Source organism: Triturus cristatus, chromosome 3_2 (assembly GCF_964204655.1).
Source record: "Triturus cristatus chromosome 3_2, aTriCri1.1, whole genome shotgun sequence".
Lineage (NCBI taxonomy): Eukaryota > Metazoa > Chordata > Amphibia > Caudata > Salamandridae > Triturus > Triturus cristatus.
In genome coordinates this window covers 696920640-696940781 of record NC_140584.1, presented here as the reverse complement: position 1 = coordinate 696940781, position 20142 = coordinate 696920640, and the positions used below count along the sequence as shown (strand labels likewise).

The window sequence follows — 20142 nt, the reverse complement described above, 5'->3', positions numbered from 1 at the left end:
GAATGAGCGCCACTGTATCTCCGTTGCCTAGATGGTGACGTATGCCTTCCATAACCCCGAGTAGGGTGGTCTCAGTCAAAAATCCTGCTCTGAAGCCTGATTGAGAGGAATGGAGAAGGTGGTGTGTTGTGGCATACTGAGTTAAGTGACCGTGAATGTGTTTTTCTAAAATTTTAGACAACACAGGGAGCAATGATATAGGGCGGTAGTTGCTGGACAACTCTGGGTCCGCATTCACCTTTTTAAGAAGGGGATGTATCATTGCATGTTTCCATGTCGAAGGGATCTTGGATTCCTCTATTGAAGCAATTAGAAGATGGGTTATCACAGATAGTGCTGAGGTGTTTAACTGTTTTAGTATGGATACGGGTAATGGGTCTTTTGGAGATCCAGATTTGATGTTCTTTAAAAGTGTTGTTACATTATCTGTTGTAAGTAGTGGCCATGCCCTCAGAGAAAGATCTGGGTCATACAGTTTTTCAGTTTGGTTAGGTGAAGAATGTGGCATTCGAAGAGGGTGTTGTGATCGATGGGTTATGGTGGAATGTGCTGTCTGTTCCGATACAATATCTTGATATATTTTGTCAACTTTGTGAATAAAGAAAGAAGCCAACTCCTCACATTTAAACTGGGTCAGTGCAGGAGGCTGCATTAGGGTTTTAGATCCGGCTAATTCTTTTACCGTATTAAAAAGGGTTTTCGAGCAATTTGCCGCTTTGGAAATGGTTTCAGTAACAAAGTTTGCTCGTGCCTGTTTACAAAGTTTATGGTATTTGTTTAAAGCAATTTTATAGACCAGTTTGGACGCAGAGGCGTAATCCTTTCTCCATTTTCTTTCTAGGATCTTCCACTTAGTTTTTTCAATTTTAAGTGACTCATCGTACCATGGCGCAGGGGAACGATGGTTATTAGTTTTTTGATTGGTCAGAGGTAAACAGGTATCTATGGCATCTGTGAGCCAACTGTGCACTGAGTCTGAGAGATGATCGACATTTTGCTCATATGATGGTTTTTGGGCATCTAAAAGATCATTGAGACTATCCATATCTAGTTTTTTCCAATTTCTTTTCAGTGCCCCAAGTGAGCTGGTAGTGGCACCTTTGTTTATTGGCAATGTAAGGACAAATTTGATCAAATAATGGCCTGACCAACTAGTTGGAAGGGCCGATGAGCAGGAAAGCGCTGTTAGGTTAGAAAAGATAGGATCCAAAAAATGCCCAGCAGCATGTGTCGGACCGGAGTTTAATAAGTGGAGATTCAAGGAGGCTATGTCAGAAATGAAATTGGAGCTATTTTTACAAGCTGTGTTTTCTATATTTTTACAAGCTGTGTTTTCTAGATGTAAGTTTATATCTCCTAGAAGGGTGAAGTTAGCTGTTTTTATAGCATATGGGGCTATAAATTCAGCGAAAGTTGAAGACCAGGCTGAGGAGGAATCTGGTGGACGATAAACAAGTGTGCCCGAAAACGTAAAATTGGTAGATAGAGTTAGCTTAAAAAGGGCAGCTTCACAATTAAGGATGCAAAGATGTTCAAAGTCGCATTTGAATATATTCTTAAAAATAATTGCTATCCCTCCACCTGTTTTTAAATTGCGATCCTTTCTTACTGTGGCATAATTTGTGGGTAACGCTGCTATGTCAGGGCCTGAGCTTTCATGGAGCCAGGTCTCTGTAAGGAAAACTGCGTCGGGTTGGTCATTTAATAATAAATCAAAGATGTCAGATTTGTGTTTCGGCAGCGAGCGACAATTAATACTGATAAAGGTGAAGGATTTATTACATAGAGTTTGTGGATTTGGGTCGAAAGATGAATTAAGAATTCTGGCTTCTAGACTGGGAGTAAAACTAAAACCGCAATTAGCACATGCTTTAAACTCTACAATGAAGTGGGCTCTAGTACAATTAGACATCCACGGTACCTGAAGAGCCTTCAATTTTTCAACGGGGTATTTACAATTACGGGCTTGTGATTTGGTTGCCGGATTTAAGTTGTGTGACATTTCTACATGCTCAATAGCGGGGCCAGGGAGTCTGGCCCTTGGCACGGTCCAGGCTTGGACGGGCGCAGATAGGCTTGCCTTGGCGCGCCACCGGCACGCCCGCTGCGCGCGTCTGCTGCGCTTTCGCGTTGTAGCGTGGATTTGTGCCTGGGCCCCACCTCTGACTCCTCCCCCTCTCGGCCAATTGGCTAAGACCCAGGGGTGGTGTCTGGAGCGTCAGGAGCGCCTAGAGCGTCAGAGGAACAGCGAGCAATTAGGTCAAATTTTTTTAAAAAGGGGGTGAGTAATTCTAAGCACAACAAATTCTAATGTGACAGTTTTTTAAAAAACAAACAAAGAGCGCTAGCAGCACCGATCTGTGCAATGAACACAAGCCTAAATCGCTTGCTCTCGCGCTACAGCGGTGCTTTTGAGCCTGGGCCCCGCCTCTGACTCCTCCCCCTCTCGGACAATTGGCTAAGGCCTAGGAGTGGTGTCTGGAGCGCCAGGAGCGCCTAGAGCGTCAGAGGAACAGCGAGCAATTAGGTCAAATTTTTTTAAAAAGGGGGTGAGAAATTCTAAGCACAACAAATTCTAATGTGACAGTTTTTTAAAAAACAAACAAAGAGCGCTAGCAGCACCGATCAATGGCGGTGTTAGGTGCTCTCATATCCACATAGAGACGCACTTTGTCAGGAGAGATCTTTTTTTTGGTACTATAACCACAGGAGAGACCCAAGGAGTGGGTCCTGATGTTCTCTCGATGATGTCAGCCCGGAGAAGATCCTGCAGTTCCTCCTCTACAGACTGTTGAATATGCAATCTAACTTGACAATGAGCCATCTTTCCGAGTCCGGTGAACAATTTTGGAAACTTATGAACTATGTCGGGTTCGTCATCAACTTTGTACAATTTTTCCACTAGTCGAAGTCGTTCTGCCGTGGGCAGGCTGAGAAGACAATCTGCTTCTGGGCCATCAATGACGTGAATACGGGCTGGAATAGTCCTGTCCTTGTATGTGAGATTAGTCTGAAATTTTCCAAGATAAGGAAGAGGTTCCTTTGACATCCATGTGTATACCCGCACGTTAGCTTTAAGCAGGTGTGGTTGCAGATTCATTTTATTATATTCTGCAACGGAAATATAGTTGAGCGATGCCCCACTGTCTAAAACAAACTTGGCCAAGTGTGTGTCCATTTGAATATGTGGTCGCGGATAATTCTTCAGCCTGTCAGGATCTGCGACCATGCAGACATATTCATCACTGTTTTGCGATATTGGTGACAGCGACCTTGACTCACGAGATTGTGATCGACGGGATTGGTATGTCCCATGAGAATGACGGCTGGTCTGTGAAGAGCCCGTGGAAGAGTCTCTGCGGTCCCACACTGCTTTGGCATGATGGCGAGTATTGGACTGTCTGGATTGTCTGTTATTGTCTCTGTGAATGTCTTTGCAAGGTGCTCTGCAGACGTTCTCAAAGTGGTTGTCCCTGCCACACTTTCTGCATTTTTGACCTAATGCAGGGCAAGTCTCCGTCTGAGGGAAGTCATATCCACAGCGATAGCATTCAAGTTGGCGCTCCTGTCGTTTGTCAGTCCGACAGTTACTGCGACAACGACAACTTGTATAGTGAGACTGAGCTTTGGATCTGGATGATCGTTGCTTTGCAGGGGAAGACCTATTAGTGTTGCGAGATTGGAGCCGGAATGCCTGTTCACTCTTTTTGCCTCTTCCAGCTTCCATTCGCTTGGCATATTCTTCTGCCTGATCATGTACTCGCGTCATTTCTTCGATCTCATCCAGAGAATAACTTTTCTTTAATAGACGCCTGCGTAACGACTCAGACTGGCATCCTTCTATGATTCGCAGTCGAAGAGCGTCTTCCGTTGTGAAAGAGTCAAAGTCACAGTAGTGAGCCAAGCGTCTAAGTCTCATGATGAATGTACCCATGGGCTCATCTTTTTCTTGGGATGCCAGATTGAATGTGTATCTTTCATAATCAAAGTTCCGTTTGTGAAGAAATTCTCTGTTTAGCGCGTCACACACGTTTGCATAGGACGAAGCAGCATCAGCCGGAAGTTCCTTTATAATCTGACCAACATCTTTCCCGATAAGATTGCGCGGTGCAATCAGATGCTGATCCTCCTCAGTCACATGGGAACCTTTCATGAAGTCTTCAAAGTCTTCCAGCCATTCCTACCAGAGAAGGCCGATGCCTCCCCCCGAAATAAGAACTAGAGGTTCCGGCGGGCGTAGAAAGCATGCCAAGTCTGTGGCCTCCAAGTTGCGACGTAGATGTAGGGGACTCCGGCCTGGCATTGGTGTTAGCTGAGGCGTGATGCTGTTGTGACGTTGGGGACCCAGAAATGATGGACTGAGGTGCAAGACACAGGTGAGCAACGGATTAATGTCAAAGAGTTGAAACACAGGAAGTCACACAGCTCCTGTCACCTGGCGCAGTTACAGTAGGATTAACACTATCAGCAGGTAAGGTACGGTGCGGGCTCAGCAGCATGGAGCCTGGGGATGTCGCAGTCTCACCAGCCACGCGACGTATGGTTAATACCATGAGCAGTAATGAAGATCAAGAACGTGCAACAGGAGAGAAAACATGTGGTCCACTCCTCCCGCTGGCATCAGTCTGTAATGGTGCAAAACACAGAAGGAAACCCATTTGCTGCAGATTTAAAGTGAATTCCAGCACTTGCCTGACCTTAAAATGTCCGCCGGGTAATCCTCGCAGAGGATTGGATGAGGCGCCTGACCTCAAGATGGCCACCGGTGAACTCTTGCACCTCGCGAAAGTACAGTCTACCATTAGGCAGTGTTAGTAGCGAGGGAAAACAGGCAAGCACCGGTACCTGTGGGCGAGATGGGCGTAGTCCCCGGGTCCAGGACGAGACCCCACACTCCCTCAAGGAGACTTGCAGGCAGCAGCAGCATGGGCATTCACAGCCCAGATCCCACGCAACCAGGGTGGGATCCCGGGTCACGGCAATGCAGCGGATAACAAAGTCAGTCGTGGTGAGGCAGTGGACAGCAAAATCACACGTGACCGGGGAGGGCTCCCGGGTCGCGGCAGCGAGAGTGCACAGCAGGGAACAGCAAAGTCACACGCGACCGGGGTGGGATCCTGGGTCGCGGCAGCGAGAGTGCACAGCAGGGGACGGCAAAGGCACAACGCGACCGGAGTGAGCTCCCGGTGCGCGGCACGGCACAGCAGCTCCGAGGCAGTGGAGCGCTCAGCAGACCACAGGGAAGGCAGCCACCTTCTTTGCCAGATGTAGTGTCACCGTGGATGGATGGACGACACCAACACGCATGTGAGGTGAGGAGCTTTATTTGCATATAACTTATTTCTTTCCTTCCCTGCTCTGAACTAACTCTGGACTCCCTAACTCCTCCTGTTGCGCCTCCCATTCGCCTCCCACTTCTAGACCTTCCGTGCTGGTCCTAACACCCACCACATCTTACAATATTACACCAACAAAATGCCTTCTAAGCCTGCTGGAGGACGATTACGATTACAACGAACAACACTTTTGCTATCCTGATACAGTTAATACCAACACTAATAATACACCTGTAACTCACTATCTAGAAAACAAAGTACCACCACCAAAACACAATCTTTAGACTGCCTATCAATAAAAGCTCAATAACTAAAAACAACAAACATCACATCTACGAACGTCTCACTGACACAATCTGACGTGCTCCTCATAACTGAATCATGGCTAGAAGGCATGACTCTACAGACACTGCCACAAAACTCTCTTTGAGACTACTGCCCTTGTCTATCTGGCTGCTAATCTTCTTGAAACGACTGCTATTGTGGATATGCAGGTCAGACAATACTTCGCCCAGCTTTTTATGTGGGGCGGGTTTGCATGTTGAGTAAGCTTGCTTTTTGTTATTGTTGCTGCAGGGGTTTAGCAGGCTGTGTATTTACTACTTTCCTCCAGTATCTCTTCTACCCGAGGTCGATGTTCATCCAAAGGCAGACATATGAGGTGAAGTTGAACCTCTAGAGAGAATCCTGAAATCCTCCGCCAAGAATGGCAAGGCAAGGCAATTGGATACTTGTGTTTATCTGTCTAGAGGCCGTGTACAGTGTGGCTAGGAACACCTAATGCTTGTGTTGGAGACAGATTTATTCTAATCTACGATCTTCCTAGCTCTCTTTTTGTAGAGAGCAGGGAGATGCTGCATCAGTTTCTCCATCTTCCCCCATTGGTGCCTATCATATCTGGCTAATAGGCTGATGAAGATGGCAAGACTCTACCGCGAAATAGCCCCCCAACATTACACATTTTCCTGCATTATCAATTTTCTTGCTCTCATTATCCGGAGGCAGGGTGTCTCCTGTACCACGTATTAGTGCCTTTTTCCCAGCAGTGTGCACCAACTGGGAGACATGAACGAATGAGTCTTGTGTTTATTGTTCTGTAGGAAATTAAATTTAGAGTATTCCTTCTGGAGCACGAGGATGGCTCCTTGAAGGTGGATTATAGGACTAGTGTTATGCCACGGGGTGACACACTCACTTATAGGGGTGGAACGAGAAAAGTGACCTTTTCTTTATATAACTCTCACCCACTCTAGTTGTGGCATGCTTCATCATCGGGTTCACCCGACTCCTAAAGGTCAGGGTGGGCTTTACTGTATTCAAGGGAGAACTTATGAAGAAGGAGTGTAAGGGAGCATAACTTTAAAGATAAAATTCCTCACCCACTCCAAAAGTATCCTTTATTGGCAGAGTGGGAGGGAAGGATAAAATATGTTATAAGGGTATGCGGATTAAATGGTCCCATGACCCTGTATCACCAACATGTTTCAGCCCTTTTTTACTAGCATATGTGAGTTTCTGGGCTTTCGTCACCCTGCAGTGTTGAGATGGTCCTCCTTGTCTATCACTGAAACCTGAGATGCGGTCTTAGCCATAGGCACGAGTTTCACTGGGGCCGCTGGATATCCTGAGTCGCTGTAATTGGGGTGTTCAAGGGTCCCACATAAGGCTTCGCTCCTGTAAAGTAGTCTGGGGTACTAGAGACCCTTCCGCAGTTGTGGGACTCAAAGCCCTTAGCCACTGCACCGGACAGGGACTCGATAGAGTCCTGACACTGGGATAAGGTCTCCTCGCCAATAAAGTAAGAAAATCATGTAGAAGGCTCTTTGCTGTACCAAGAATTACATGACAACAGAGGCGTCTCTCCTCTGTAGAACTATACAAGGTGTAGGTCTTGCACTCCTCAGTGAGAAAGGCAATGGATATTGAGCAAAAGTGGGAGAGAAGTGAAACATTTAGTGATATACTTTGCTAAATGGTATAGTTTTGAAACAAATCTCTTAGTTTGTGTTTTTCATTACCCATCACCACTTATGTTACTGATGTTACTGTCACCTTTATCAGTTCCTACTGCCACTTCTCTACTTCTCTAGGGGCACTTTGACTAGAAAAACAAACCATCTAACCAGAGGCACAAATACTCTACCGTTACTACTAGGGATAGTGCACACTTATTTTACTAGGAGAGGTCAGTAGGCCACTCTCCCAATGCAGTTAACATGTCAAAAGGCCTGCTCCCACAGCTATAAACATTTGATGCCAACATGATCAGGTCTTCTCAGCCGTGATCGGACAGCAGTTACTCCCAGAAAGAGGTCTGTACTTGGTGAACCTCCAGACTACAGATTTTCTGAATAAGAATTTGTTTTCTACAGGGACTAATCAGACATACATTATTCTCTTGAGTGGAGGAGAAAAAAATGCACTGAAACATACGATACAAGGGAAGCAGAGCTGGGGTGCATTATTCAAAGCATCGTGCATGGGACATTTCGATCTTAGCAGCTAAACAAATGTGTTTATAGGTTAAGTGGCAGAAAAGAGGCCTCGCCCTAAAACAATACGAGATCTGCTTGAAGAATACACAAAACAGAGGGTTAGTCTCAGACAACAAAGGACACACCAATAAGTATGCCAATGAAAACATGCACAAGGCTGGAAACAAAAGCCTTTGACTGAGCTCCCACCATCAAAAGATCTTTCTAAGGAAGCTTATATGACTGCTCATGAGTAGGAAAGGTGAGATTACTCGTATTAGGTTTAGGCCATACTGTAGGAACTGTAAAACTAACTGACAATCATATTCCCATGGTCATAGCACCCTGAAACAGTGATGGTGGTACATGCGTTATTGGAATGGAATAGAAAAGTCAGAACAGAAGAAGTCATATGATAAGAAGGCTTTGACTCCCCTGTCCTAACATACTATAAAATCATTACCACTACAATTAGCTCCATCTCCTGCCTAATTCATTACAGAAACCAAGACGTGGGAGCTGGGTCTTGTGGCTTAGTGGAATAATGCATCCACTGCAGGGTCATGTGTTCGACATAATGGTCACAGGTTCTAATTCTGGTGGGTCCACTCAGCCTTTCATCCTTTTGAGGTAGATAAAATGAGTACCATTGAGCTGGGTAATAATAAATATCTGTTATTCAGCACCAAAATACCCTTGGGATGAACACGGGCTTTACAAATACATGTTATGTTGGATATTTTGACTCCCCTGTCCTAACATACAATAGAATAGCACTACAACTAGCGACCTCTCCCACCTACGTCACGTCAGAAACCAAGACCTGGGAGGAAAAGTAACTAAAAATATAAGAATTCCGGAAGCCAAAGTCAAGGACAGACACTTGCAAAAATTGCCATGAAAGGAAACCAGCAACAGAGTGTTCCATCCTCCAGGGAAGCAAAGAAGTCTAAAACTAGAGTGGGAACCTCCATGAATGCCTTCTTAGGTAGATGTACCAAGTTGGAGAATGGAAACTTTCAGCTTAGTCCATCTACCGCTATATTGACACCTCTCTGGTGTGGATTGCAGACAATACCAGGTGAACCTCTTACGCATCTCTGCAAGAACAAGTCTACAATGCTAGACCTACCTACTAAGTGCCTTGGTTGAGGATAGCCTTTGCTATTATGGTGATGTCCATAGAACTACTGAACAGCGTTAGACGAATACCCGCTTTGGACTAGACTAGTAGCCCCAATTATTTGATGACCCTAATATTTGCCATGACACTCTACTTCACATGACTGCTAGCAGTAAAGTGTCTCGCTGCATGCACCGATGAACACCCCCAGAACACCTCTTGAGCGGACTATGACTAAGCACTAGGCAAAACCACCATAAATACCCTTACGTTACTTTACGTAACTATACCGACACAAATAATTTTCCAGTGCTAGCACTAATGAATATCCCTAGAATATCTGCACTATTTAAGGGATATAAAAAGCACTAAACAAAACGATTTTACATGAAAGTCTTTCTTTCATATATAGAGTTACGATGCCCCTTTGTCATCATATAGACCATTATTTATGCTTTCATAGACATGCTACCAATTTCCGAAGTGACATTGTTTATTAACACAACCATCACACACCGAAACGCGGTAGCATGGTGGTCAACCCCCATGCGCTTTAGAAGATCTTTTCACATAGCTCCCTGGTGCATGGGTGAAGTTAGAGCACCATACAAAACAGGCACAGTACATTTACAAATTTGTTAGAATTTCTTGATGAAGTCCTGTGGTCAATGCTTGTACAGGCTAATGCATGCTATTGACATTGTGTAATTTGGGCCAAACCTCGTTAAGAAATACCTAATAATCTGCTTAATATGCCATTTATAAATTCTTGACAATCATAGTCATTATGGTTCAGGATTAGATTGCTTTATTTGACTGGCAAACATCCAACTTACGAGGTGATTTCATTATTGCTGGCTGCCTTTAACATATCCCTCGCCATGTTGTTATGAGTGTTTTCACATCGTATATTAGACGTAGCATGCCATTACTTGAAACGTGCACACTAAGCTCTAAATACTGCTGCAACCACTTAAGGACAATTGTCCTCATCTGAGGCAAACATCCTTTCCATCAAGATCACCCGGAAAGTATAAAAGCACATTCCGCCTAAATCCCTCTAAGTTTCGAACGAGAGGGACACAAAGCATTTCTGCGCTAGAAGGCTTCAAGCGAGGTAACTGTTTTGGATGGCTCTTAAGTTACCGAGTGCCTTAGAATATCTATTCCTTTGCCATACTTTGTCCTCTTTTCCACCTAGGCTAAAGCATTCAGTCATAGTCCTCTCGCATCCCATAGGGTAATTTGAACTCCTTTCAAAGGTAAACTCTCTATCCTGTTTACAACATTTTACAAACTACTTCTAAGTGCACACATATTTTACAACAGTTTATAAATAATGTAATGGTGCACTTGTGTCTCTGCATCATACATTGTTACCTACTAAAGTACACACTGCTTAGATTAATCCAGATACCATTCATAATAAGAGGGCCACTTTAGTGTTAGGCAAATGGTTTACTTTTTACTTTTCTCGCTACAAGTTGCATATTCTTAATAATATGTACATGTCACTATCAGTGATACTTTCAGTTATTTCTCCATTAGTTTGCCACTGGGTGCATTGGGAATCAGCTTGAAATAGTACTATACCGAGTGTTCTGTTGCTATTACATTTTCTGATTTCCTTACAGTTATTGACCAAAGTGTGCGCCTATAACACCGACCAGTCATGAGCCGAACGTGCTCAATTACAAAGAATGGTGAGTGAATATACTTACCTATATTGTGTGTGGAGTGTTTAAAAACTTTAGGCCTGCCAGTCCCTCGGTCCTGACAAAGGCCAAAAGACCTGTAGGGGCAATTCCCTGCCAAAACATGTCGACCAGACCACTAGGTGTTGTGGACCAGTTACTTATCCACTGGAAATCAACTCTTTTTTTAAAGTCTTATCCCTATCCTGATTTTCTTTGTTCAATACACTTTTCTGTACAGGATAGGAGATCATTTTAACCTCTCAATACTGTCAACATCCAAACAGTCTCCATCCTGGTGAAGGACGGTGGGTCATTTGGAGAACGGAACACTCAAATGACAGACCCAATGATGACACTATCCACCAAGCCACATGAGTGGAGATAATATACACCGCATACTGTGAATGCGTGGTTGAGGGTCTCCAAGACAACCTTCCCAGAGGCTCTGGTATATCGACATATGTGATTCACCCCCCCCCCCTTTTTGATTAAAAGAACCTAGATAATGCCCATCCTCAGCCGATCCGCCTCAATCAGCCTCCCTCCTTAGTGCATCTAAGGACCAGGATTTTGTCAGTACAAATAACTCAGAGAGGTTTAAAAACCTTGCTCTAGGGCCCTTTCATACAATGTTCAAAATCCAGACTACTGATATAACCAGAGTGCACTGTGGCAGGAAGTGCTGCAAATGGCTGGATTAATCTTACCAATGGGTAATTACTTGGGGCTGCATTACAGTCCATAGTTTTTCCTCAGCCTTCTTTCTCTCATGACAGCCTCCTTCCACTCAGCTAGATTTGTAATCACTCTTACCAAATACACTCTTCTGCACGTGTGTAATGAAAAATACATCTGAACAATTATTCCTGTCTTACTTGGTTCTTAAGTACATCTTTCCTACCAAATGCATGAGTCAGAATTCCTACTTGTCTCAACCAGAGCTGCGGATGGAGGCCCAGCATAGAAGATGACTAACAACTCAATCTAAGATAGCGGTCTATAATGTTTTTGTGCTCTGGCCCTGCTGGACTGTCCAGCCTGTGACAACATGACCTTAAAAGATGTGCAACCTCTGGAGCTGTGTGCCAGGAAAGGGAATTGCTTAGTGAAGAACCAGTGAAATCCAGTGCACCTATTCAAGCCTGCCTAGTGAGGGTTTCCAGTGTCAACTGCAGTGACCACTCTTTCATTTTTCCACTCTTCGTGACTCTTTGATATAGAACTATGGAGCCTGTTGAAGGAGTGACAAAATAAACAGAAGGACCTATGGTTATGGCAGTAGTTTATATGCCTGCTATCTTGGCACAGCATTATGATATTTCAATTTTTTTGTGTCTGGGCAACGGAGTGCGAGACGTGTGGAATATGGCTAAGGGCTAGGACAAGAAATGGATGAAACAACAATGGCCACTGTTGAAAGGGATGCAAGTACTGCGAAACATACAGAAAGAGGAGAGGCCCACAAACACTGCATTGAATTACAGGTCATGCTATTTTATTGTTATTTGTGTAATGTACACTCTCCCATCCCTTTTTGCCTTGTCTAATGTTGGCTGGTCAGATTTTCTATACAAATCTTTTCGACTGCAGAGTTCAGTTCATTATGATGCATATAGCATGTTGTGACCCATATACAGGACTGAGCGGTGTGACTTTGCCTGTCGTCAGGTTGACTGTTGAATGCAGAACGTCACCACATTCCTTCTGGACCAACTGGAGATGATGAGAATACGCTAAAATGCTACTAGTGTCTGGGAAAGTGAAGCCAGGGCTTTATTTTTGCTGATCCAGAGTGACATGTTTATTAATCTGCCATTTTCGGATTTTACCTGTAGATGTAGACACCTTTATTGTGCCTGTGATTTGCTGTTAATAGCTGCATATGAAAAGCTTGGTTTAATGTGATTTGCTTATTTAGCATCTTAAGAGGAAAGTGTCGCGAAAAGGAAATTGCCCAGCAATGTGTCAAATCAGAACTGTTCTGTATGTGTGTGCAATGTTCCTCATTACACATTTTCTATTTTTGTCTCATTGAGAAATGTTGTTTCTCTGCGTTGTTTGTACTTAGTGGTTATAGTAAGAATGGGAAAATACAATATATACACCCGTGCTGTGGATTATTTTTTTCTATTTACTTATGGTTTTGTATAGGATGGACAAGACCTATAATGTGACAGAACACATTACAAATGATGAAAGTTCATGTCAACTGAAACAGACAAAAAGTTGAGTTTTTCATAACAGTGCTACACTAAATTTGGAGAAAGAAAAACATGCAACGCGGTCTGTAGGGCTAATTAGAAGGCATAACGGAAGTTGGATCATAAAGTGAACCTTTATGGAGGAGAATTGCAGACCAGATTCGGCCAAATATAGCAAATACGGCAAGAACACCTGCTCTTGCCCCCGGACTAGATCATGACCATTGTTCCTGCACCATAGATAAAAATGCTTCCACTTGAAAGCATAGGATTTCCTGGTGGAAGGTCTCTTGGCTTCCTTGAGAATGTTCATACATTCCGAAGCTAAGTCTAAATGTCCGTATTGAAGGACTTCAGGAACCAAGCCGTTAATCTCAGGGATGAGAGATTGGGATGAAACACTTTCCCGTTGTTCTTGGACAGAAAGTCTGGGCGGCATGGTAACCTCCTGTGTGGAACCTCTGACAGCTGAAGAAGGTCCAGGTACCACCACTGACAAGGCCACTCCGGAGATATCAGGATCATTCTGGTGTTGGTCCTGTAGAATTTGTTGATCACTGCAGGAATCAACAGGATTGGTGGAAAGGCATACAGAACTGTCGGAGACCATTTTATCAGAAGGGCATTGCCCTGTGAACCTGGTTGGTGAAACCTGGATGCGAAGACAGGGCATTTGGCGTTTGCCGCATCTGCAAACAGATCGATGTCTGGCACTCCCCATTGTTGGAAGATGTCCTCCGTGACCTCGTCGTTGAGCACCCAGTTGTGAGATTCGACGAAATCCCGGCTTAGGGCATCTGCATGAACGTTTTGAGTTCCTGGAAGGTGAATTCCCACTATGTTTAGATTTCTTGCTAGAAGCCATTTCCAGATGGTCTGCGCTTCCAGAGAGAGAGGTCTCGACTTGGTGCCCACCCGGTTTGTTCAAATAATACATTGTGGTGGTGTTTTCTGTTTGAACCCACAGTGAGCTGGACTGGAGAGAAGGAAACAGTGACTTGAGAGCTAGATGGACAGCTCTTAGCTCCAACAGATTGATGTGATATCCTCGCTCTGCCTCTGACCAAAAGCCTTGCACTTGAAGAGGACCCATATGAGCTTGCCTTTATGGTATCCAATGGTGCCACCAAGTAGTGGATTTTCTGGGTCGAATTGAAGATCAACTTTTTTAAATTGACCTGTAGGCCCAATTTGTCCAGTAGATGGAGACAGTATGATAGATGACTCTGAAGCAGAGAGGGTGACGAGCTCTTCAGGAGCCAGTCGTCCAGATATGGGTAAATGAATATCCTTCGTTTGCGAAGAAATGCTGCCACCAGTGCCATGCGTTTTGAAAAAGTCCGGGGGGGTGATTTGAGTCCAAACGGGAGAACCCAGAATTGGAAATGCTGGTGAACCACTTGAAAACGCAGAAACTTTCGATGTTTCTTGGACACCGGAACATGTAGGTGCCCTACAAGTCTATAGCACACATCCAATCTCCTTGATGTAGGTGAAGAAAGATTTGGTGCAGGGCTAGCATTCGAAATTTCTCTTTGCGGATTAATCAGTTAAATAACCTCAAGTTGAGTATTGGTCTGTATTCTCTGGTGGGACCTCTTTTCTGCACCAGAAAATAACGGGAATATATATCTTGCCCTTGATGTTGAACAGGAACGGTCTCTATGGCATTTTTTAGTAGAAGACTGTTCACCTCCTTATTTGCCTCGTGGAGGAACTGGTGAAGGTGGGGATTTGAATCTGGGCAAATAGCCATTCTGCACAATATTCAGAACCCACTTGTTGTTTGTGATTGTCTTCCACTCTGCCAGGTGAAATGAGATACTTCCTCCCACCGGAGTGGCTAACAGGCATGGAGGAAGTCATTGCTCATTGTTTTGCTGGTGGCTGTCTTGTAGGTCTCCTTCTTCTACCAGGTCTCCTCTGATGGTATTGTGACCTGGGCTGATGTTGCTGCTGGGTAGACCACGGAGGGCTTTGAACCCTCTGTTGAAAGGAACGCCGGTCGTAGGGACGGAACCTTCTTCGGAATTCCTTCCATTTCTCTAACCCAACAGCCTTAACCGTGTCCAGCTTTGTCTTCATTTTGGACATTTCATCGTCCGCATGAGATCCGAACAGCGAGAAGTCATTAAATGGAAGATTCACAATCCTCCGCTGAGCATTCGGTTTAAGGCTAGTGAGACGCAACCAGGCTGAGCGCCTCGAACAGATGCCGTGGGAATATTCGTGCGCAGCTAGATCGGATGAATCTGCCGCTGCACTAATCACCTGATTCGCTACCAAGCCACCTTCTTGCAGGATTCCTGTTGATCTTCCTTTGGTAGTTTCTCAGTGAATCGTGACAAGGAATCCCAGAGCGATAGATCATACCTTCCCAAGAGAGCGGAAGCGCTGGCCACTTTCATCACTGCCGCCAAAGTGTTACACATCCTCTTGCCCAGAGAATCCATGCTTTTACTGTCTTTCTCTGGAGGAACTGAAGAGGACGTAGCAGAATGATGTAGCAGAATGTGCCCTCCTGGCCGCTGCCGCAATGACAGACTCCGGAGGAGGGTTCGATCGTAGGAAAAGTCGATCTTGATTTGGTGCTTTGTATTTCTTGGCAATACGAGAAGGCACTGAACCCACTGTTGTAGGAGTGAGAAAAGTCTGCACTGATGGTTCCAAAAGACCTGGGACTATGGGTAACAAAGGTCTTGCAGATGATCTATGATGCAATGTAGATGACGGATGTAGAGACTGTCGGAACGGACATACTAATGTTCAGTTTGGTGGCACCTCTGCATAGGACTTCATTAAAAGTCCCTATGTAGTCGATGGGGGAAACTTTGGATGGTGGCATTGCAGGCAGAGTCAGAGAATAGTCTCTTATAGACAACCTTGTAGAGGTGGATCAGGATGGCGACATTCGTCATTTTTAGGGGTAGGAGAGTGACGAGAACGTGATCACTCCCGAGAACGTGAGCGACGGACTGATGGAGACCTAGCCCTTCTCGGTGTCCTGCTTCTTGTGGATGCAGTAGGAGGAGGTCCACCAGAGACTCTGGAGGGAGAGTAGGTCCTGGAGAAATCAGAGCCCGGACTTCTGCGACCGGTTTCAGCACCGGGACCCTTCCAGTGTCGTACACTTTGCAACCATCTTGGAGAAGGATTGACAGGAGGGGTCTTTTAACCTTGCACCAGAGATACCTCCAGTATAACCTGGACGATATGAATGCCAGTGGATGATGAGGCTTCCCTCGACGTCTAATGCATCCTCGATGTCGATCATGGTCCTTCTGGCACTACTTCTGAAGCCACAGCAGGCTATTTGTCTCCTGACGTCGAGCAATATCTCGCTGACGACACAGATTGTGCCGCCTTCGACCGTCCCTGCGGTGAGATGCTTGAGGACTCTCGCCTCCGCAATGGAGTCCTCGGGACTGGGAGTTCGTCTTCAACATCGACCATCCTTGGGACCGGGAATGCGTCTTAGCCGTCGACTGTCTATGGTCTTTCATCAACGCCGACTTCTTCGCCGGCAAGCGCCTCGACGGTGATGGGGATTTTGACGCGGTCAGTCTATTGGCTTGCGGCAGAGTCTTCGACGCCGAACCTCACGACGCCGACCTAGACGATGACAAGTGCCTCGACGTAGACGGGTGCTTTGCCGTCGACGGAGGTCATTTGTGACCAGCATACTTCGAGCCCGAAGTAGCTAGCCTCGACGTCGACTTACTTCTCGGCGACGGAGGCTCTTGCCGTCTCGACAGCAATCTGTCCCTCGACGGTGACGAATACCTTGCCTGCTTTCTCGACGTTGATTTCGATGCTGAACATTCAGGAATCTGCTTCTTTTTTGACGCTGGAGTGGCAGATCGTCACCGTTTTCTGCATTCTTCATGAGGAGGGCTCTTTGTGAGAAGGAGTGCACCCAGGGCCACTTTTGGAATGACTCTTTCCTCTCTCCAGCAAGGCATGAAGTTTAACTCTTGGAGAAATGTTGGCAATAATAACATCTCTCAGGGTTGCGTGAAGCTGGTAAACACACGATGCAAACTGAGTGTGGGTCCGATTTTGCGATCTTCTTCCCACAGGAAGGACATTCATTAAATAAAGCAGGCATTTCTGATGGAAAAAAGTTGTTGATTAGTCAGAAAAACACTGTAAACAGTTACCAGCAGTCAAAAATGTCGAATGTAAGAAGAAAAAAATCAAATTCTGACTAAAAACAGTCAAAAAGAGACGCGCTCAATCTCCAGGATCCTCACAGAAGGAGACGGAAAAAAGAACTGACCTAACTGTCACCTGTGGTGCGTGATGGGAGCAGGGGGCTCCTGGAGGTCTTGAAGGCATGGTGTCCAGGTTCTTGAAATCCTTAAAGGCAGGGTGCCAGTGTTTTTATTACTGTGACTTTTTTTCTGTTATGGTGCCTATGAGCCCATGAGCTAATTGCCTGCTATTACTTGCCATTTTTCTCAAATAAAGGGCTGTGTTGGAACACTATTACAGTACATGTACTCTGTTGCAGTGTTTATATTAAAGATTATTTTCTTTTTCTAAAACATCCATGTAATTTTGGCATATTAGCCTATTGGAAGTACATTAGGCTGCATATTTATGTATGTATACATGTATATATGTATGTTATGGAAGTACTCTGTACTTGTTTGTCTAAACATACACATATATATGTATTTTTATATATGCTCCGGGATCCCGCACATGGGCGGGTATTATTCAGTGCTTATGACTATTGATGAGTATCCCCTGGAAGAGAATCAAATATACAAAAGAGCACGTAGCACCACAAATAATTTACTGGTTTAGACATGTGCTCCAAAATGAAGTAACAATAGCATCAGAGGAACACAAAAGTCATAATACAATATGACTCTTATGAATTAGTCAATCAGATCTTGAGGTGGATCAAATTTACTGCACTCTGTTCAAAGTCATTTTATTATTAAAAATGCCTCTTAAAAACGTATAAGTCTACTGTTTGATGTATGTAAAGTGTGCTGACTAATGTGCTCTGTTGCATGTTAGAGTGTTTTTTTTTGTTGCAAGTATTATTACTGAAACACATATCAGATGAGAGGCCTACCAGTTCACGAAAGGTGACAGAAGGAGTGTGCCCAAAGATGCATATAAAAATTCAAGAAAGTACCAGTAGGGATGTAGTACACCATTTCAGACTAGCCACAGCTAAGAACATGTAAGAATACATCATCACAGTGAATATGGGAATTATTTGTACCATAAAGACTACCAGCTCTGAGGCTGCATTGAGAAGTTAGATAGAGTGCACAACTGTCGATAATTTGAGTAGTGTTAGTGATAGAAAGTAATAAACTATAAAGATTGACAGGTCAGAACAGAACATTAGAGCCCCATACTCAAAAACTACAACAGCCATTATATCAAAGTGCCTTTTAGTTGTTAAATTTCAAATGACTGATTACACCAAACCTGGAGAATTAAGTCAAATAGCATGGGGTGCAATGGCTCTCTTACCTTATATAATTGTAGGCTTTTCTAAAGTTCTTGTCCAGAATTGCTGCTGAAAGTCCAAAGTACTCTAGCTCTTTGCGCTTTTGCCGGTCATCATAAAAGGAATAATATTCCAGAGAGGAGTCCACAAGCAGTTCAGCTTCATTATATCGGGACAAATCACACAAAGCATACACAGCCTTCAGGAGGAGACCCCACCAGTCATCCTTGGACAGAACACTTGTGAGCACTGCAAAAATTGCTATAAAAACAAATATTAAAAAAGAACCAGATAAGATTAATTAAGATGAACTAAATCGATCTTGTGCTTGTAAAACAAATCTTCACAGGATTAATACGTCTCTTACAAAGATCGGTGTAGACTCTATGAGTTGGTAGTTTACAGTCTTTTTGCACATCCATCGGGTATTCAAACAGCTATTACAAAAAAACACGAGGACACCGATGCAGGAGAGGACAAATGAAAACATGGCTTTGCAATATCTTTGGCGGAAGGAACAGCAACACAGGTTTTATTTATAAATGTTCAACTTTCCAGAAATGAGACTTACTGTGAAACTACAGTGAGAGGGCCAGGAAAGGTCATAGAATAACTTTTAGACATGAAGATATGTTCCCAACCCCTAGCTGAACTAATGTGTACCTGGCAAATTACTTTTTCCTCAGCCCACAAAGATTACATCGGAGTGCACAAAGATTACATCGGAGTGCACAGAGCAATCACCACTGGAAAACATTTTGCTGTCGGTAGGCAAGTTTAATTAGCCTCCATCCCCCATATGTCGAGGTCCCTTGGTGTAGAGCTACATCAAACAATGAGCATAGAAATTAAATAAGTTCTATGCCACAAGCTTTGAAATAAGATTTTTTTTAAATGTGTATTCAATCAAATGCTCATTGTTTGATGTAGCTCTACACAAAGGGACCGCCTGCTCCTCGACAAACAACCATTACCCATGGTCCCTTGTATATCTTTGGGTTCCCTTGTCCTTGAAAACATCCATCCCCCATATGTCAAGATCTATGATGCTGAAGGGATGTCTAACAATGTCCTTCAAATCTTTAATTTGGTCTAAAAGATGTAGGTCTTACACTGCAGGCATTTCCTAGAATGCCTCAATCCTCTCAATCTCCTTTTGTCCAGGAAAGACTGGATTTGCGGCTATCCTCTTTAAATATATCTGTGATATATGGAGAGAAACATGCCATCCCATCCCCAACCAAGAGGAACTTCCTGTTATTTCTTAACTTGCATCCCTAATCTCCGCCAAGCTTTCCCTTCTCTAGGAAAATGCTTTGTCATTTTGAGGAATAGTAGACTAGAATGGATATTCTTTCCCTACATAAATACACAGAGATTTATAAATGTAAAGATTAATATTTTTGACAGACCTGGAGCCATAAAAACGAGAACAGGTGAGCCCAAAACTAATACATAGTGCTTATTAAGCATGGAATTGCATTAATATGGTAATATTGTCCTTATACTATGCATCTGCCCCAAATTTTTAAGTGTTTGAGCATTTCAGTCTTAAGATAATGTTTAAAGATCAAAGAAATATGTAATGGTAGTGAACCTTTCAACTGTATCCTATGCTTTACTTGGTGACACTAAGTTGGAGCTTATAGATGCAGTCTACTTAAGACTGATATCAATTGATGATCTAAATGTATGGATCCGTTGCCTCAAAAGCACAAGTCAAATATTCCCACTGCTGCTGGTCCTACATCACAGTGCAAAGAAAGAGCATCTGCTCACATGCTGTTGCTTCACGATAAAATAGTATCATGCTGGGGTTGTAAACACACATTTAT

General features: G+C 44.1%; 1 protein-coding gene across 1 annotated transcript in view; it reads right to left on the bottom strand.

Moving 5' to 3' along the window:
- GTF3C3 (general transcription factor IIIC subunit 3) overlaps positions 1-20142 on the bottom strand; it is a 371442-nt gene that overhangs the window by 137043 nt on the left and 214257 nt on the right. The window contains exon 14 of the mRNA XM_085648757.1: positions 18331-18568. Coding sequence (XP_085504883.1) covers positions 18331-18568 — 238 coding nt within the window. The remainder of the gene's footprint in view (positions 1-18330; positions 18569-20142) is intronic.